Below are 20,220 nucleotides of genomic sequence, written 5' to 3'. Positions count from 1 at the left end.
ATAATACATCTAACCAAGCTATAGTAAATTATTTGTATTTTGGATTGGACTTTTATTTTGTTTAGTTGAACTCTTGTTTTTATTTTTCTGACTTTTATATTACGTTTTTATGTAACTCTCTACGGTAATGAAATGTTTATCTCTATAGTAATAACATGTTAATTGTTAAATAACTTGGGTGGTCTCCACATGCAAATTGGTGGTAAACTAAAGGATGATTGATGGCCAACCCTAAAGCATGAGTGCAGTTGGGGTTTTTTTTGGGAAATGGAGGGGTTTGGACGTTGGTGATTTGATGGGTCTCATCTCATTTCAGGATTTTAGCAATTTAGCCCCATTTGAATCACATTCGCCACTGTCCTATCCTTCACTTTTCTATATATCATTTCATAAAATTTGCATCTTCTTGTTGTAACATATTTTCATGTGTTATTCACACATAACGTCGTTTTTGATTGAGGACGCAATACAGTTCGTTCAAGTTCATGTCACTGATTGATCAAACTCCATGTAGCATCCTTTCGCTGCTTTGCTTAATGATGCCAATCCATCTTTCTATAACTTACAGCCTATATGCTATATGCTAGTTTTAACCTTTTTCTGTACTTGGCCATGGTTTTTAGCTGCAGGTTCCTCCCTTGTTGTCACTTGAACTCAAAGAATCAGTCAAATAATGTCTGATGTTGACTAAATAATATATATATATATATATATATATATATATGTGTGTGTGTGTCAATTAGTAGATAGCATTTTGAGTAATTGAGTTATAATTTACTTGATATATCTTGATTAGCAAGTCATTTTCTTGGACAACTGTAAGAAGGAATATTTAGAAATGAGAAAAATATCATCCACCCCAACTCAACTTTAGCATGGCCAAACATGTCAAGTAGTCGATGTATTCATATACAAAGACATGCGAACAAAAATACACGCCACTCACTGATGTTAATTTGATCCATCCCTTCCCTGTGTTGTTGTCGTCGTCTATCACATATACAAGGTCTACATATATATATATATATATATATATCAACGTTTATATAGAGCATGTCAAGAGTGGGCCGGAGGGTCCCAAATACTTAAAAGATATTACAAGGCTCTCATGCATTGGAAATTTGAAATAACCCTATATTAGAATCTTGATATATGTGTGTAGAAATCTCTTTTTAAACCAAATCCGGCCTCCTCCTAGACACTACTCTGTGATATTGTACGTTTCACAGTAAACTAAATTCTTCGGAAATAGAGAAAATTACTTCCATTAAGTTTTTTTTTTTAAAAAAAAAAATACTAAGAAGACCTAAAAGCAATAAAAGACTCAATATGATATGAATACGTTTACGTGCAAAACAAGTTTGTGCAGCACCTTCCTAAATCTACCCAAAGTAAGTAAACTAACTGGCTTATTAGAATATTAAATATTCTCAGTAAGCAAAGCATATTTCAGGGAGTAAAAAAATAAAAAGGTAATGGGAACGAAATAAAAACGTCAAAGAAAAAGTGAGATGAAAGGCCAAGGTGATGGAAGGATGCACAACAAGTCTCCATCAAGTAGTTATGCTGAGAAAGCAAGCTCGGAAAAGAATGCTTATCTGACAACCACTAACTGTGTCATAATTAATTATAATTTCTATACTAATCCCACAACAGATATATAAACATAAATATTTATATTTTAAAAAAGGTCACGACTCATGATTACGAAACAAATCGATAACATTTATTTGGCAGAAAAATGCTTGCATCAATGATAGCAAATCCATTCTCCTTTTTTTCTTCTTTCCCATTTCTGAAATTCAATTATTTCCTCCATATTGTATGTGCGAGTTTTTGGTTTTTCATCATAAGTATTAGTGGAGGTGGACGAGGGAGGGGCTAGATAGCAAGTTGGGGTTTGTAAAAGTAAATGAGTTTCAAGCGTGGTCCTCCTTAATGTCTAACTAAGTGCATGCAAGCTCATGAACATAATCACTAGTCTTCCCTTTTGTAGCAGGGTCCAAGGCAAATTGTGGAAATGTCTCCACACCCTCTTTTTTTTTTTTGTGTGGCCAATTTTATCAGGAAAGGGATTGGTAACGCTTGTTTTGGTTAAAACTTTTTGCACCTTTTTCCCATGGGATCTTCTACAAATAGGGATTACAATCCAACAGTCTAATAATAACTTTGCATTAGATTAAACAGCTATTAAGGAGACCCTCATTCTAGCATAGCATAGCAGTAAGTATGGCCCTGTATTCTGTAATTCAATTTGTTGGAGTTTAGATTGATAACTCAGAGGTTGGGCTGGGCCTTCAAGTGACTATCTCTTGCATATATATATAGGCCTAATTCAGTTTTAAAAGATGGGCCAGGCTGACCCAATTGAAATCTTGGCCTAAGTGTGTAATTGAGTAAAAAAGCTAATCCAGTTTAGCAAGCTGTTTTCTTCTTTCTCTTATAATTGTTTGTTAAACTGTTAGGACAGAATAAATACCTTTAGTACAATCAGAGCTGGTTTTAGTTTGTCCTTGTGATGCTTTGCTAAAGTTCAAAGTTTCGTCAGAAAATTCCAAAACCATCAGAGCAAGCAATCCCAAGAAGAAGGTAATTGTTTAAAAAACTATTTTCAAAAGAGATTTCTATCCATATATAACAACTGAACTGATTGAGCACAACACAACACTGCCAAATCAAAAGCAACCAAACATTCAAGATTAACCCATCAATCAATCGCCCTTCTAATCTCCCTATTAATTAATTAGTCAACTTAATTGCAATTTGCAATGCAAACTACTACTGTAACCTATAGGTACCAACGGTCAGCCTCTGGATTGACTGTGGGAGCACACTTGTTTGGCTTCTTAGCCATCATACTCATGCTTGTTTGGTTGCTGCATTACCGTGGCGGTTTAGACTATGATTCAGACAATTCAGATCGGGTTTTCAATGTAAGTAATGATTTATTAATTTCACCTTTATATATAACCACTATTTAATTACTCACTTCATGGTGGGTTCTTGTGCTACACTTACAGCTTAGAGCTAGCTTTAGTAAAACTCAAGTCCTTAACTTCCTTCGTTTTAACTTGGCATTGGCAGGTTCATCCGTTTCTCATGTTCTTTGGGTTTATTTTCTTTGCTGGTGAAGGTAATTAGGCTAATTTAACACATGTTACATGCATAGGATATAATTAATCTCGATTAATATTAATACGAGTTGGTATATGTTCAGCGATGATGGCATACAAGACAGTATTGTCGGCACACAAGGTGCAGAAGTACGTTCATGCCATGTTCCACCTGATAGCTCTGTGTTCTGGAATCTTCGGGATATGCGCTGTTTTCAAATACCATGACATGAACAACATAGGGGACATGAATTCCCTCCATTCATGGATTGGCTTGTCCACCTTTATCTTGTACTGTTTGCAGGTAAGTACTACGTGCATATATTTTATATATCATTATCATAAATTACACATTAGTTTGCTAATTATTAATTAATTTGAACATGATTGATTGGCAGTGGGTGCTTGGATTTGCTACTTTCTTGTTTCCAAGAGCTTCGGAACGGACGGCGATCAGAATTGTTCCATGGCATATGAGTGGGGGGAGGGCGCTGCTGTACTTGTCAATATGTGCTGCTCTAACTGGCTTGACACAAAAATCCACATTCCTAGGGGTTGAGCATATGCTGTCTCACAGAGAATTGAATCTGATCAACTTCACTGGACTATCAATCCTCCTCTTCGGCATCTTCGTTGATCTTTCTGTTGCTCTTGCCCGTTATGTGTGATTAATTCCTAATTATTTCTTCATTTTCGAGCCTTTACAGATGGATTATTGGATTGCACACATTAATTGGTTGGTGTGTTGTGTGCTTAATTATGTATCTCTTTTTTCTTTTGGTGTGAATCATTTGAGCGGATCTACATGAAGGTTCATATATATAATGTGACATGGATATAGATTTATGAATTCAATTATTTTTTATTCCTTGGTTGAGCTAGTATCAGTCCATAATAAATACCATATTTTATTTTTATAAAGTTTGCACTAGCTCATCCTCCTTAAAACAAAAGACATGTTCGAGTGGATATATGTGTGTATACGTATGTATGCTGGCTTGTTAAAAGAACCAAAAGACAGACAAAGGAAAAAAGCAGTCTGAACCCGTTCTCCAATTTATCTTTTTACCCAGAAAATATCTATCCAGCTGTTTTTTTTTTCTTCTTTAAATTTGTACATTGTTTGCACAACACAATGATCATTAAACTTGTCCCTTTGAGGGTATTTGGGGTTTTGCTTATATCATTATATAACATAATTCATAATTCATTATATAATAGCATTACTCTTTGGAAAAGATTACTCAGCTGATACGATTGTAACTCCTTTGATTATAATCTGAGTATTAATTGGAACTGAGAGCCACACTCTCCCAAGCAACATGTATATATGCATCATAACTCTCTTTTTGTTTGTTTTATATACACTTAATTCAACTCACTGATTTTTCTCTTAATGAATCAGCTAGTTATTTATTAAGAGTGCAGAGGAATGGCACTAATTACGGCTCTGTTTTAATCGTGGATGTTAACCTTACCTTGCTCCTATTTTGCATGTGGTGAAAATTAAAACATAGACACGAAACGTGATTCAATTTAATTGTGTCATAGGAAGCTATAATCAGCAAACCCTATAGCTGGAAAAACTTGCGGTCACATGATTGAAGCAACTTTCATGATCTAAATAGAGGAAGGACAAAAAAGATTCAAAGTTGCTTTCAATTTTCAATGGAACTTGTATTTTCTGTGCTTCATATGATTGTGATTCACGGCTTTACTTAGCCGTACGTGACAAACAAAGTGGCAAACTCTCCATCCCCTTGGACTTGCCACCTTAGGTTTTGCCGGCTAGACGGTTTCCCATATTCCATATATTTGGCGGCATCCTTCTCGTTCAAACAAAAAGGCTTCTCTTTTTAACCTTAAACATTGTTTACTGTCGGCAAAGCTTCAATTTTGCACATTGATCTTATCAAATTTGCATCCTTCGCCAAACACCGGTTCTCTTCGCGTGTTGTTAAATAGTACTAACCGGTCATTCCATAATACTCTAATTAAGGTTGTAGCCCCGTCCCTTCTTTTGCTTCAAACAGACAACCACCTTCACAGAGGCTTAATTATAATGGCACCGAAGAGCAGTAGCTACCAGATATCAGCAACCCCAGTTACAATATTTGCCCATTTGTTAGCTATAGCCATAACAACCCTTGTGCTTATTTGGCTCCTACACTTCCGCCATGGCCTTGCCCTCAACTCCTCCATCACAGAGAAAATTTTAAACGTACGTTGTTCACTTAAGCAAAATCTTGCATGCTCATCATATGTTAAGTTTATGTGATCATATTCATATTTTCTGATTTTTACAGGTTCATACGCTTCTAATGGTAATTGGGTTTATTTTGATTGGAGGAGAAGGTAATGGAACTGATCAGGAGGTCCTCTATATAATCTATATATGTGCCTCTTAAAAGATTCCATCTTGTTAGTTAGCAGCATTAATTAATTTGAATTAAGGACTGATTAGGTGCCAATTATTAGTGCAGCTATCATGGCATACAAGACAGTCCCAGGGAAAAGGAACACACAGAAAATGGTGCACCTGATATTGCATTTTCTAGCTCTGGTGGCTATAATCTTGGGGATTTATGCAGCTTTCAAGTTTAATCATGAATCGGGAATTCCAAATTTGCTCACCTTACATTCCTGGCTCGGCGTAATCACCATCTCTTTATTTGGTCTTCAGGTTTTTTTTTTTTTTTCCCTCTACTGTCGATGCCTTGCCTATACAACAAATATTATTAGCCAATTAATTATTATTTTTTTCTTGTAGTGGTTGTTTGCTTTCTTTGCCTATGTGTTTCCGGGTGCAGAATCGTCAGCAAGGGGAAATCTTGTGCCATGGCACACTTTCGTGGGCATGGTCATCTTTCTGCTAGCAGTATGCACTGCCGAGGCAGGGTTGCTGGAGAGGTTCCTTTTCTTAAGCATAGGGCGCACCCAAGAAACACTTATAATCAACTTCACTGGACTTTTGATCTTTCTATTTGCAGCCAGCGTCAGCCTCTCTGTCCTCCTCCCTCGACTTTACTAATTAATTAGCTAGAGCTTGTCATATTTCATGGTTTTGGTTTGTCAGTTAAAATAACATGCAATCTACCTATATATTCCTTTTTATTTATTTGTTAATTAATTATTTCATTTCTACATTCATAAAAGATTTGGTTAGTGAGCCAGATGGGATGCCTAAATGTATACTACAAATGAAAGCAATGAAATATTATTCTCTTGCTTTCTATCTGTCAAAGTATATTACCAAAATAATTGAAAGTAGATCGTAGGTGGGTATCTAATGATAATTTAGTCTCAGCTCGCAGCATCAGTTTACTTTAGCATTATAATGCTGGCTGTCCTTTTTGGGTGGATAATGGATTGGACTGGATTGTATGCACTCTATTGCAACTCTGCAATCACAAATGGCGTTTTTGCAAACCAATTTTGATTTATTTTTACAAAGGTGGGCAGAGGGCAGGGCAGTGGCACCAAAATGATCCTAGCCGCAATCAGCGTCAACTCATCTCAATGGTCCTAAATCCTAATTGTGGGATGGTATGAGTATCTATTGCTTGGCCAACATAGTCGTTGGTGGCGCATTACCTCCTAAGATATAGAACAAACAAATGCAATGCAAGACACATCTTCTGGTGCCAAGATATTATATACTAAAGAGATAATCATATGATGTTTTATTTTATAGTAGCAAAAGACGAGGATATCTGGACATATGTTATGTCATTATGGCAAAGAGAAAAACAAATGTGCGGCATTGCTTAGCTCAAACTCAAACATTGCTATCCAAGCAGCAGCAGCGTAAACTATCCCAGGGAGGAGAGAGCATATGCAGAAAGAATGATGCCACCTCTAACTACAAATACACATTAAATTGATTACAGTAACAGCTTCTGCAGAAGACTTCTGAAAAAGAAAGAATGATGCCCATAGAGTCAAATTTAAGATGCTTGGAAGCTCGCGAGGGTGGTGGTTTTTTTTTCTAAATTCTAGATTGCCAAGGACATGGAGGATAAAATAAAAAAAATTTGCAACTGGGACAATCATTCACTTTGATTAGAAATAAAAAGCAGAATCCAAAAATCGAAATAACATTAATAAACTACATATAATTAGCACCATTGTCAAAAGAAACAAAAAAATCAAAGAACAAAAGAAACTACACCCGTTGCTGCTTTGTTGCTTCCATTCTCTCCAACAAGCCAGCAATCTCGGCTTGCATCCTAGTCTTCATGTTGTAATAGTCACAATGTGAACTTTCCAAAATTTTCAGCTCCTCCAATTTCTTCCTTCGCCTTTCCTCTGTCTCTTGCAGACACAGTTTGGAAAACTTTTTAGCATACTCTTCCTCCAACTTATCCGTCTTTGTTTGAATCATCTGACGGTACCCTTCTGCCTCTCTCCGCGCTTCATCTGCCTTGCCCTGGAACATTCTTGCTTCTGCTTCCTTTATCCTCACTATGCTTTCCAAGCTCTCAAACCCATCTATTTTTGGTAATGTTCCGAACTGGAACTCATCCTCATTGCTTATGAGGGATGATTTGAGGTCATTCTGACGGGTATCATTTGACAATAAATCACATTGTATACTAGAACTTGTGTTGTAAGCAGCATATTTCGGAGGTAAAGAAGCGGATTGTGAAAAAGGAGTTGCATCTTTTCTCAGGCTAGCTTGAGTGACTGCCAACTCTTTCGTGGATATGCGAGAAGCAGGATATTCTGACACTCCATCTGTATCTATTTAACAACGAAAAAAAAAAATCCAGAGTTAGGCATGAATAGATACTGAATAACTCATATACTTAAGTTACAGACATGTTAGAACAAAAATATACACAATTCTTGGACATTATCAACTTCTCACAAGAAAAACCTTTCACAATATCTAAACTCAGGCGGTATGGAGATGAATTGACAGTGAAACCAAAAGGAAAGAAGAAAAAAGGCCAGAGAGAAAACAAAAGAGTAGCTAACGTGCGGTGAAGCTGTCACAATCCTCAATTAAGCAACTCAGAGAGTATTCTTTTCAAAATAGTTCCAATTACACTAGCCATCGAATATGAGCCATAGAGTACCCAATCAAGGTCCCCTTTACTGTTCCCACGTACTCTTTCTTTCACCTCACCACATTTTTCTCCTCCACTTATATTTGTGTGGAGTCTGACCCTAGCCCTCCCTATAATTTCATTACAGTAGTTATAAGAGATCATTCCTAACATGCAAGGAATAAGCCAAGTTTATGAGCAAGGCAGTTCATACTCCATGACAGAACCATACTCACTGTCCAAGACATGCATTTTAAAATTTCAGCTAATTACAATGAGGGCTAACAACAAATAGCAAGTAAATGAATAAATATGAAAGTTGAAATAGAAAAGGAAAGACGAAAATCTTGGGGACTTACAGTTAAAGAACTGAATAATGAAATTGCAGGCATCTGAGGGAGACATCATTTGGCTTCCAAGCTTGGAGATAATCTCCTCAGCCTTAATATGCAGTTCGCGGCCTTTAAAATCATCGCTTCTCCTAAAAATCTTCCTAACACAGTCAAGCTCCTTGATAAGGGTCTCTAGTCCCCAGTCCTTTGCACAGCACAGAAACACATCCTTAACGAAGCCAAACATTTCTGAAGCGTGACCACATCCAATGCAATGAAATTGCATCTCACTCGTCCCAGAGGGCCCCTTCAAGCTAGGACCTGGCTTAATGAGATTCCTCTGAATACCACAAGCAGCATGGCACCAATGCCCACAAACATCACAGCCAACCCAACTACAAGTATTACTAGCACAGTCAAAATTCAAACAAACAGGACACATACAGGAACTGCAAAAACCCTTATTTGCAGAGCAAACCTTGCAGTCACAATCCTCCACAGGCAATAAACTCTTGCAGTTCACATTCTTACATCTCATAAACGAGAAAATCTCCACCAACTCGGTTGTGGGAAGGCGGTTTTTGCCTGATACAAAGTTCCCAAGACCCATTTTCACCGCAACCAAAATCTCCAATTGGTCTTTCTGACACTTAGCAAGATTCTCCTTTGTAAGATCAGACCTTCTATGGAGCCGGTTTTGAAGGCTCACTAACTCCTCTTTCTTCTCAGGCATGGATATCAGATTCTTCAAGTATTCCTTGGTTGATGAGAGTGTTTCATCAGGAAGCTCCTGAATTATCTGAGCCATGACAGGTATAGACTCCGAAATAAGTTCACGGAGAATTCTCTCCGGTCTAGAAAGTTTCCTGGCTCTCCCACCACCATCTACATCCTCCAAGCCTCTCAAACTTTCTGAACCTCTCCCTCTAGAATCCCCAGACTGGGTATCAATTTTAGGCTTAGCAGGCAACTCTGATGGGAAAAACGAAAGGTTATCAGAGCTAGTTGTCCTATAAAGACTGTTATTACACGAATCCTTACGATTACTCTGCATCAACGAGTAAATCCCACCACCATGATTTGACAAAGCGACTCCATCTCCAATTGGCTTAAACCGGCTATGAACTGACCCATTAGTCCCTTCTCCACAGTTCCAAATTTGATCATCTTTCCCAACCGAATACTCGTAATTCTCGGTCGAATTTCGCGTAAGCGAGCAACTGGGGTTGTGGGAAAAGGGGTGGGAATAAGAGTAAGATAATGAAGCTGCTGTGAAATCGTTGGAACAAGTGGTTTGTGTATTGTTAGTAGATGGTGCCAAAGATTGTACACTTCTGCTAGGTCTTGGCATAGCTGGAGGGTCACCATTTTGTAAGGCGTTTGAAGCAGTGAGAGAGAGCGAGACCTCAGGTAAGGCTAGAGAGAGATTCAAAGTCTCGAGCTTTGGCTTCTTGTCCCTGCGCTCTCTTTCAGTCTCCTCCACAAGCTCTCGCTTTGACCAATTCAGCCTAGTCTCGTTCAAATTAAGGAAATCTCTCTCTACCCATTTGTGATCTTGGCTTGAATTGGCAGAAACAAGGATTTCTTTACCTTTAAAGCTCTCTTTCTCCAAGGAAGTCAGCAAATTTGCCCCGGCAAACTCTTTCTCTAGAAAACCCAGTTTGGAACTATCGCAGAGATAGCTGAGAGTCAGCTCCTGGGAACCCAAGTTTCCTATTTTTGAGGATTTCGATTGAAACCCATCAGAACCCATGTCTGATTCTCTGAGAAAACCTATACCCTTTTCAGTAAAACCCATTTTCTCTTCTGGGTTGTCTTTGTTTTGCTTAGAGATATGGCGTGTGAGCTTGCTCTGAGAGGCCTCATCCTCACAGGCATGAAGACCATTAGCGCGATCCTTCTCGCCAAACATGGCCTTATACACAGGGAGGGATAGAGAGATAGAGATAGAGATATACAGAGAGAAAGAGGGGCTTACCAGGTAAGAGAGAGAGATGGTGTGAAGGAGAGAAGAAATGAACGAGAAACACAGAGGAAAAGGTCTACAGGGGCTGTTTGGAAAATAATGAAGAATCTGGGGTTGATTTTTCAACTCACTCGTTATGATTCTTCAGCACACCATAGCTGATATCTCGATTTCCATCTGCAACGGGCCGGGCCAACGGCTGGAATTTTCAAGCGTTTACACCAAACTGAAACGGCGATACTTTTTCTGGTATTGTTGAATTACCGATCTGGCCCTTTGAGTTGGATAGAATTACTGAATCCTCTGCTTCGAGTCGGCTTCTTTTTAGGCGAATGCCTTGACTGGTGGTGCAGGAAGAGGGGGAGTGGGACGACTTTTTTGTATTTTTGGAGAAAAAGATGCATTACAATTGAATTAGGCAAAATTAACGTTTACCTTCCTGAAAAAGGTGTTTAATTGCTTTCGATTTTGAGTCAAAGTTAGAGGAAGTTACCTCAATTGCCCAATTAAATCCCTTCTTTTTGGGTTAAATAATTACACCCTCTTTATTTTTCATCAAGAGGAAAGTGTAAAACAAGGAAACTAAAGGCACGAAAATCCTCAAATTACTTGTGGAGTTTCTGGATATTATTTCATAGCAAATTCTGATTTTCTTATGTCAAAATATCAACGGCGTTTCTTGTGAATGAAATGAAATCATGTCTAGCTGTCCTGGAGAGTATTATTCTATTGATAAATATTTTGAGACAGAACAAGTCAAATGATCACATGCAATCTAAATATTTTGTAGTAATTAATTAATTAAATCATTACTTATTAAGATTAATAGCAATAATATTGGATTGGAGAACCATATATATAATTATATATACTGGTCCTTGGTCAAGAATATGGTTTCTGTCCACTGAAGAATTTCAAATTGAAAAGCACCTTTGCTCAAAAAGATTGCAAGAATTTTACTTTTGCTTTCAAGGTGGAATTAAAATGTATCTCACATCACAGTTGTGCATGAAAATTTGAGAAATTTTAAAAGCATCTCCTAAAGCCTAAGGTAGTCAACAAGGTGATGATTTGGCATATTGTCTATATCAATATACCAACTTATCGAATTCAAACAATATTAAAGCACATAATCTATAGAATCCATGTTATGTTTTTTTAATTATTAGTGGATATGACATTACTTCAAGACTTTTATTTTATATGTATGTTTACTTTTGATTCTTTAATAATGGAAATAAGTTGAATTTTTCTCTTACATTTTTAGTATTGGTATTACAGCATCTTTCTTACAGTAGTAGCAAATTAAACTCTTTAAAATAGAATTTGTTGACTTATGTCGTAATTTAAAAAGATTTATTTACTAATTAAATTATTTTTACTTTAACAGACTCTGTAATTTAACTAATCTAAAGCAGAAGCTATACATGGTGTATGTATGCATATGTAACATGCACTGGAGCGCTGAATGAGTCTTTTGTCTGTCAACATCGATCAATAATTCAACATGTTCATATGAGAAAAAGTCATTGTAGGCATTTTTAGGATCTCATCATCCTGTGGCTGTGGCTGTGGCTGTGGGACTAAAATGGATCCTCTATGTTGCCCAGAAAACAACAAACAAACACATCTGCTTGTGCTTGACGCCTTATTCGAAATAGGACAAACAAACCACCACCTCAAAAACAAAGTGTGTGCTTAATTATACAGTAATAAACCTTTCCGTGATTACGACTACCACCGAGACGAAAAGCAATTAAATATTTAAAGACGGGCAAGGCATAATTGTTAATTATGATCATATGTAGTAGTACATCATCATCATCATCATCATCAACATCATTATCATTATCATGATGCACTTCTTCATTGCTTGCAAAGAAAGCCATGAATTAATCATGGCCACGGCAATCTTTGCAACAATTTTATAAAAAAAATCAAATAGCAAATTATATTAGATTAATGCCTAACAGAGCAACTAACAGTTCAACCAGGACGCATACAAGGTAGTGAAAATACTAAGTCTAAGAAGACTATAAAAGCAATGAAATGCGAAAAGGCAGAACCACAACGAACAAAAATGTAATATTGCATGTTTTTTTTTAATGCAAATAATAGTCTAAATTATAAAAAAAAAATGGAGATTTTTCACATATATACTATCATGGTATTATGGGATTCGAACTTGACACCACTAGTCTCAAGTTATATATATTGCATGCTTTTAGTTTACTTCGAATTGGTAAAATGCTTGTGGCATAATTTAGGGCATATATATAATGTTCTTATAATAATTAACAAATCCTAGCAATAAATATTTAAGATTTGTGCAATGTGGAAGAAATTGAATAGAATAGTAGAAGTAAGCATGTTCATTTAATTCGCAGACACTGGATTTGTTGAAGTTGCATGCATGAGGCTTCAGGCTTGACTATGAGAATGAGATGGGAGCACAGAAAGTCAACGCAACGCGGTCTTTGGTCGCATGCGGCTGTGGCTTCCCATCCCTACGACAACGTGCAAGGAAAGTCCTTTGTTATTTCCCATTTGACAATGCCCGTGTTCTTGTCCTTTTTAATGTTTATTCTATTCATCACGTTTTATTTGTTGTCCCAAAATACCCTTTGACATTGATTCATGCACGCATTAAAAAAGAGGGAACAATTTCAACTTATTATAGCATTTTCACTCATTTATCATGATAAAAAATAAAGAAAGATAATGGTATTTATTATTCACATAAATAGTATATGCTCTAGTAATATTTTGGGTAAATTACAATAACCCCCTAACTTATAGGGCCATTTACGAGTTCATACATAATTTTGGGGACATTTACGAGTACATACTCAATGTCGAGGAAAATCTACAATTTGCATCATCCGTTAGCGAGATCGTCAGAAAATCTGTTATCTGCCTATGTGGCATTTATGGGACCTATTTTTTAATTGACGTGCACTTACAGGTGGACAAATAAATAATAAAAAATTAATTACATGTTAAAAATAATTTTTAAATTCATATTAAAATTATTAAAAAATTAAATATTTTTATTTTTATTTAAAAAAACTTCTCTCTCTTCTCTTTACCCAACCCTCTCTTCCCAAGTCGAGGTGGGATCTCTCCAGTGAGTCTGTTGCTAGAAAAAAAAAAAAAACAAAGCACACACACAAAGGGGATTCAAACCCCTGCTTTTTCACTCCTTCAACGCCTTAACCACCATGTTGCTTATGTGTTTTGTGATAATATGTAAAAGGGAACTCTATTAAATATGATTTAAATTTTATAAGTTTATTCTTACTCCAATAAATATTAGTATACTGTACCAAATAAATATAATAAACTAATAATAGCCCAATCTAAGTAAAGTAAATAATAGTTTGGTTTTCTATTTAAAATAAGCCCACTCCTGAAGCATATAGGAAATAATAAATATCAATCCAAACCTATATAAATTTGATTAGAAGCATAACTCACGCTTAGGCTCTACCAACTTGAGCTATTCTAATGGTACTGATATTGGGCTACACCAACAGAGAGCAAACATCAAAAGATTTCTTCTAGCCACTTAAAACACCATATTTGAACCTTGAGAGCCTAGAGGAAATAGCTCTCCTTCTCTAAAAAATTGTACCAACTTATCTTCAGTGGGTTCTTCAATCTTGGTAAGTTTTCTTTTATATATATATATATATATATATATATATTCAATTTTCAATTTTAATTGTTGTTAAGTTTTTATGATTTAGGGTTTGGGTGAATTTTTTTGGAGATTATTGAAATATGTTTTATTTTTGCATCTTGAATTATTAATTAGCATATACGACTTTTGGTGTATAGTATTTCTTGTTAGGATATCATGTCACATGATGGTAATAGACATGCAAAAGATAGGAAAAACTATTTATTTATTCTTCAAAAAAAGTGATAACGATAACAAATCTAATGTTGATACTTCAACTCATGAGGAAATTTTTTAACTCAGATCTCAATTTGTTGAATCTAAAGAGTTTAATATTGCTTCTTTAGAATAGGATCCTGGGAAACGCATTCCAATTTGTGAACACCCAATCAATCAACGTGATGAGATTCGAAGGGCAAGCTCTCAAAATTTGTTTGCAATCGAACATATTTTTTTGAAGTTGGACAATGTGTTTGATTTGATATTTATTTATATTTTGTACTTCTTTGTGTTATATTTGCTTGTAATGTGACTTTATTTGATTTATAAAATTTTATTTACATTTCTGTTTCAAGAGAAAAAAAAGCTTATAATATATCTCATCTAAAAAAATAAAATTATTTAGCCTACCCCTATAAAAATTCATGGATTCGCCATTGCTTACCTTGCAATGTATAAAGTGTAAAATATTGTAGTAAATCATTATATATAAATGATTATGATGTGTTTAATCTTCTTTCATTAATTGCCACATATTTTCTACAATAATCAATTTAAATAAGTTAAACTCATCATGCAATGCATTTCTTTCCAATTTTTTCTGATAAACTAATAGATAAATGACTAAATAAACATCATCCAAAGTTTCAATAAAAATTTCCAAGTTTTTCTTACAATTTTCTTGGTTTTTATTCAATTTTTATCGATATCGATAATATCCCAATATTTCCATTGAAATTTTCGTGTTTTTGGACTATCGATATTTCCGATACCATCGATATTTTAGACTCAATGGCAATTACTATTCATATGGGATTAATTTTATTTATATGTATGAGATTAATAATAATAATAATAATAATAAATTGCTAAGTATGTATAAAAAAAATTCTGAATTTTTTGATAATTTTGTTTATAAAAAATTTCATCCTCAGGTTGTTCTTGCCTTCAGGCCTGCTGGACTTGCGCTGAGCGATTATGAATTTATACATTGAGCATTTGTTTAAGAATAAGCATCCTGCCAACGAGGGTTGGTGGAGTTGGTAAAGATCGTTCTTTTTGTTATCAATATCTAGGTTCGAGTCCCGTTATCGACAATCCCTCTTAATGGGTAATATGTAAAAACGAAAAAAGAGACTAAGACCCCTTTTGTAAGTCCTCAAAAGAGGCCTCGGGATGGGGTAGCCTCCCCCCTCTAAAATTTCTATTACAAAAAAGAAAAAAAGAAAAAAAAGAGAGTATAAGCATCCTCCTCTAAATACACGCGCCATTCATACTTTAGACTAATAATCTTTTAATCACGTTATAGAATTTGAAAGGATGCTTTTCAAGTTAAGCGAGCTCAAGAAAGACTCAAAGCATCTACTCTCTCTTAAAAATTCGACATTCAAGTTAAGTCCATATGAAATGGTAAATTGGTCAGCTAAACCAACGACAGGTAGGAGGACCATGATAAACGCCTTACATTTCGTTACGGTGTCGAGGCGTCGATGGATCTTTTACAATCATTTACGCTATCCGCGTTACTTTAATTATTTAATTAATTCATTAATCATTTTTGCTAATATTAGATCCAAACATCCTGCTTTTTATCAATCATTTCAAAATAGTTGACTGTTTATTTATTATTTTTTTATACATGGCTTGATGATATTGGGGGATGATTTGAACATAAGAATTCTAACGCGTGGGTCAATACACTTAACAACTTGAACCATAAGTCGTTTGTGCGACCAATTAGGCTTTACCAATCAAACAAGAAAAGAACAGAAAATTATGAAATTCAAGCTTAAACCAATTATTGCCATCCCATTAATCATAAACCACAACTGCAGACATCATGATCATCACAAGGCTTATCAATCATCTTCACCTCCAAAACTTGTTATACATCAGTAGCAATAAACACCAAGAACAACATCCTTATAAAAGAAACAAATACAGCCATAAAAAATTTAGAAATCTGCAGCCGTTAAAAATGCATATCTCACTGTACAAAGTTAATAATACTATTCATGGCATGGCAGCATGTCTAAAAGGAAATATATCTAAACAGAAAACAAAAATCTCAGAGCTTTAAAGTAAGATCAGGTGAAGATGAACTTGTCTTTGTATTTGGTGGCATGGTGGATCCTCCTGAATTCATTGTTGGATTTTGAGAAAACTGCATATTCGAATGACGACCTCCAACTCCCTCACCCACCTGACGGAAACTCCCAGGCCAAATCATACCCACATCATCCTCTTCCATAAACATTGGCACTCCAAAATAGCCTTGCTGAAACCTTGCCACACCTCTCGTGTCAGGGACAGGGAGCCTCTGATCGGATGGTATCATAATGTTTTGGTGCACTGCAGCATGAGCTTCGATACCAAGAGATCGAAATGCAGAAGCAGCAGAACCATGCAGGGGAAGGGATGCCAAGCTAGTGTACCTGTCAGGAAACATTCCCATACGCATAGCACGCTTGGCCATTGTCCTCTCTCTCTTGTGAGCATTCTGATGGCCACCAAGTGCCTGTGAGCTATAGAACTTACGCTTGCAGTAGTTGCATGAGAACACCCTTGGCATTGTTGCTTCTGAAGTAGGGGGTGCAGCTCCTTCAGCACTGCTAGTCTCCCCTGTGCCCTTCAATTCAATGTCACGGGAGCTAAACTGGAGTGTCAAGTTGAGGGAAATAGGCCCCGGATCTTCTTGTTGGAGGTTTGTCTGATTTGTGAGGCAGGAAGAAGTGGTGGTGCTATCCTTAGAGAGATCATGGGATTCTTCTTGCAGAGGGATGTTGAAATTTTCTTGGCTTGTAACTTCCGAATCATTTTCATATTCCAAGTTCAAGTTTGGTGTGACCATGTTTCAGCAGGACAGTGAAGTCGCGAACTTGTTTCTTCTATATATCAGAAATCAGACGAAGAATTGAAGGAACTGCTGACAGTGTCGTCGTCAGCTAGCTCTTTGCCTGCAATCACGAATGCCAGAATGAGTCATTTTTCATGACATATTAGGATTCTTTCTTCTCTTCTATTTCATAGCAAGAGAATTTGCAAAGAGGGATTGATGGCGGTAAATGGGATGCATGTGAAAACACATGGACAGAAATCCCTCCAACTTTCATTTGATTATACAGTATCTTGACCAAAAAAGAAAATATTTCATCTCATCTAATAAACACCAATCAACTTATCACTGTCTTCCTGTTGAACATGAATCATGCACTTTTGCCTAGTAGTTGCTACACAATTCCTAGCTAGCGATTCCATATAAAGAAACATGACCAGCCGTGTTCCATCAGCAAACTACATAACAGAAACTCATAAAACAATTATGTCAAACACAATGCATAACATTCTATGGAATATGGAGTTTACAAGGCCTGCACGTATGAACACTCTCTAAAAGTAATATATTGTGACTCGTGCTTTTTTCTAGTTTAGTGGAGATTCTCTGTCTTAATAGTGAGATTCCTATTTAAAACTATCAAACATTTCTCTCATGTGTGAATCTAATGTGCGAGATTCTGAAATTGACTGGAGCTTGGAAGGCCTTGGGATTCAAACACCACTATTTCCTCTGATATCATATTGTGTAAAAGCTTTTCCTTAAGCAATTAGGAAGTGGGAATAGTACAATCTCAAAATCTCTGTAAGGAACTTACTGATCAAAAAAGAAAAAACAAAAGAAACTCAGGAAGGAGCTTTATATCTCACAGGTGAAAGTCATAACTTCAATAAGGGAAAGGTGTCCTGAGAACATATTTGTTTGTCACATAAGAGTTCTACAAAGAAAAATTGTGCTCTGGGGTGCCTTTGTGTCTCTTTATCTCGAAAAGGGTGCATCTCTAAAAGGTGGGGAATCATCATGAGAAATCAGTAAACATTCTGTTATTAGTTGTCTCTAAGTGGCATTTAAATGGAAAGACAGAACTCGGAAAACTACAACCATGGTTTACCCAATGTTTGAGACAGGATGTTAAGATTAAAATTGGAGAACATGGAAAAGACAGATTTCCATCAAATTACGAAATCGTATTACCATGATATTGTCATGCTCATACATATATGCTTCTCAAGACAGTAGCTAATGCATGAACAAATTAACAAGATTGTTCGGAATAAGGGATTAGTATGCAATCCCTTGTTCCATATGATTGTGGGTGATAAGTACTTTCATTGGACTATACTATGAAAAGTGGTATTCTTTTTCAATTTTTATGATATGTAGTGGTACCCAAATTGTCTTCATCCATGTGGATATATATTATAAACTTGAGGTACTTTTGAATACCAGTACTCCTAAATTATTAAACAGCAGAATACCAAATCAATTAGTGGAAAGGTTTCTTCAGCTACTTCCATGAATTAGCTTCTACCTACTACCTAATACCAAATGCTGTTAACATCAAAAAGCCGATAGGAGACATCAATACTTTATAAATTTTCAATAAAGATCCATGATTCTTCAGCATGTCAGCATTCTTTTTGAATGATCCCCTTTAAATTTTGTTATAAGCAACCAAAAAAATTGCTTCCATCCAGAGATGATCAAAATGGACCTTGCTTTTCACCTTTTAGTTTTGATAATCTACTACAAGTTAACATCTACTGGTTTACTGTAATAATAATATGAATTAGGTACTACAACTCAGCACAACCAAACAAGCATCCAAAGCAAGAGGTTCAACTTCAGAAAAAGCATAACCTTTGGTTTATTCGGGGAGAAAGAATAGTCCAAAAAGAAGATCACACAATAAAGAAGCCCAGAAAGTCCGGACTGAATATATTCAAACAAAAACTAGAATACATCATATGAAATACTCAGAAGCATAAAATCAACCAAAGCTCACCAGTCCTGTACAAGTCACTGAAAGAGCTGAAAATAATTTCAACCATTCACAACCAAGACCCTCCTAAACAAGACAGTAGTAGTAGTAGGTTGAATTGTAGTGATTTTAGACCCAAAAACCAAAAACCAAAAATAAACAAAAGGAAAGAAATTAACTATATGCAGAAAAGCCTAGGACTACAGCGAGTGCAAAGAAAAGCATATGAAAAGAGCAGAAAAGCTGCAATCAAAATCAAATCTATAGAGGTAGAGAGAGTTCATACATACATAGTCTTGAAGTTGCAGGGCTATGGTTTAGGGATATGCCTCATGCCACTTAAGGGAAGTGCCAGTACCACCACCACAAGGACTAAAGAGACGGGCCTATTATCTTATCTGGGTTTCTTCGCAAATATTTTTTACCAGAAAAGGAGTGGGTAAAAGGAATTAAGGGAGAAATAAATGAGGATAAGATGGGGGAAGGAAGGCAGAGACAGAGAAAGGTGTACAATTATGGGAAAGAAGTGGTAGGAGGGATGGGGATGATGGTGTAAAGTCAGAAAGATATCAGACAGAGAAAAGGAAAAATCAGATAACACACTTAACCACTATTTTTGTTGAATTTTGGGCTCTTCCACTCTCCAACAGCTACCTATTAGTATGAAACAAATCAAATCAATGAGATGAGAGAGAGAGAGAGAGAGAGAGAGAGAGAGAGAGAAGCAAACAGAGAAAGCAAAGAGTACTTGGTTCAAGTCCCACATAAAAAGATACTTGCAAAGTGTAGTGTCTCTTTGCTCATTCCCTCACTCACTGTTCATTATTGTTTCACTTTTAAAAGAAGGGTCAGATTATTTCCAGTATTTACATAACACACATACATACTGATACAGATTACCTTTTGTCAGTCAGATGAGATGGACTACCCATATAACTTCCATCTCCCACTTGCTCACTATACATGCCTTACAATTTACATGCAGCACATAACATAAGGCCGCACACCTCACACATGCCTTTTATCCATTAATTTCATAA

The 20,220-nt window shown here is 36.1% G+C and overlaps 4 protein-coding genes across 5 annotated transcripts; 2 read left to right on the top strand and 2 right to left on the bottom strand.

Moving 5' to 3' along the window:
* Positions 1-2,671: 2,671 nt before the first annotated feature.
* Positions 2,672-4,009, top strand: LOC117614960 (probable transmembrane ascorbate ferrireductase 3). Its single transcript, XM_034343911.1, has 4 exons — positions 2,672-2,933; positions 3,085-3,133; positions 3,218-3,417; positions 3,512-4,009. The coding sequence occupies exons 1-4, from the start codon at positions 2,769-2,771 to the stop codon at positions 3,779-3,781; spliced, it is 684 nt and encodes a 227-aa protein (XP_034199802.1). The 5' UTR covers positions 2,672-2,768; the 3' UTR covers positions 3,782-4,009.
* A 1,166-nt stretch (positions 4,010-5,175) lies between these two features.
* On the top strand, positions 5,176-6,144 carry LOC117616131 (probable ascorbate-specific transmembrane electron transporter 1). Its single transcript, XM_034345349.1, has 4 exons — positions 5,176-5,334; positions 5,420-5,468; positions 5,597-5,796; positions 5,884-6,144. The coding sequence occupies exons 1-4, from the start codon at positions 5,176-5,178 to the stop codon at positions 6,142-6,144; spliced, it is 669 nt and encodes a 222-aa protein (XP_034201240.1).
* Positions 6,145-7,154: 1,010 nt separating this feature from the next.
* On the bottom strand, positions 7,155-10,673 carry LOC117634069 (protein OBERON 3). Its single transcript, XM_034367977.1, has 2 exons — positions 8,524-10,673; positions 7,155-7,856 (listed from the first exon to the last, which is right to left on the bottom strand). The coding sequence occupies exons 1-2, from the start codon at positions 10,406-10,408 to the stop codon at positions 7,279-7,281; spliced, it is 2,463 nt and encodes an 820-aa protein (XP_034223868.1). The 5' UTR covers positions 10,409-10,673; the 3' UTR covers positions 7,155-7,278.
* A 5,534-nt stretch (positions 10,674-16,207) lies between these two features.
* LOC117615162 (zinc finger protein 4-like) lies at positions 16,208-19,899 on the bottom strand. Of its 2 annotated transcripts, none has more exons than XM_034344193.1 (2): positions 19,467-19,899; positions 16,208-17,320 (listed from the first exon to the last, which is right to left on the bottom strand). In XM_034344193.1, the coding sequence occupies exon 2, from the start codon at positions 17,212-17,214 to the stop codon at positions 16,432-16,434; it is 783 nt and encodes a 260-aa protein (XP_034200084.1). In that variant the 5' UTR covers positions 17,215-17,320; positions 19,467-19,899; the 3' UTR covers positions 16,208-16,431. The 2 variants fall into 2 exon arrangements, with proteins under 2 accessions (XP_034200084.1, XP_034200074.1); XM_034344183.1 differs by having other exon boundaries at positions 19,471-19,899.
* Positions 19,900-20,220: the final 321 nt, after the last annotated feature.

The sequence above is a fragment of the Prunus dulcis genome, chromosome 1 (assembly GCF_902201215.1).
Source record: "Prunus dulcis chromosome 1, ALMONDv2, whole genome shotgun sequence".
Lineage (NCBI taxonomy): Eukaryota > Viridiplantae > Streptophyta > Magnoliopsida > Rosales > Rosaceae > Prunus > Prunus dulcis.
This window is presented reverse-complemented; position numbering and strand designations above follow the sequence as displayed.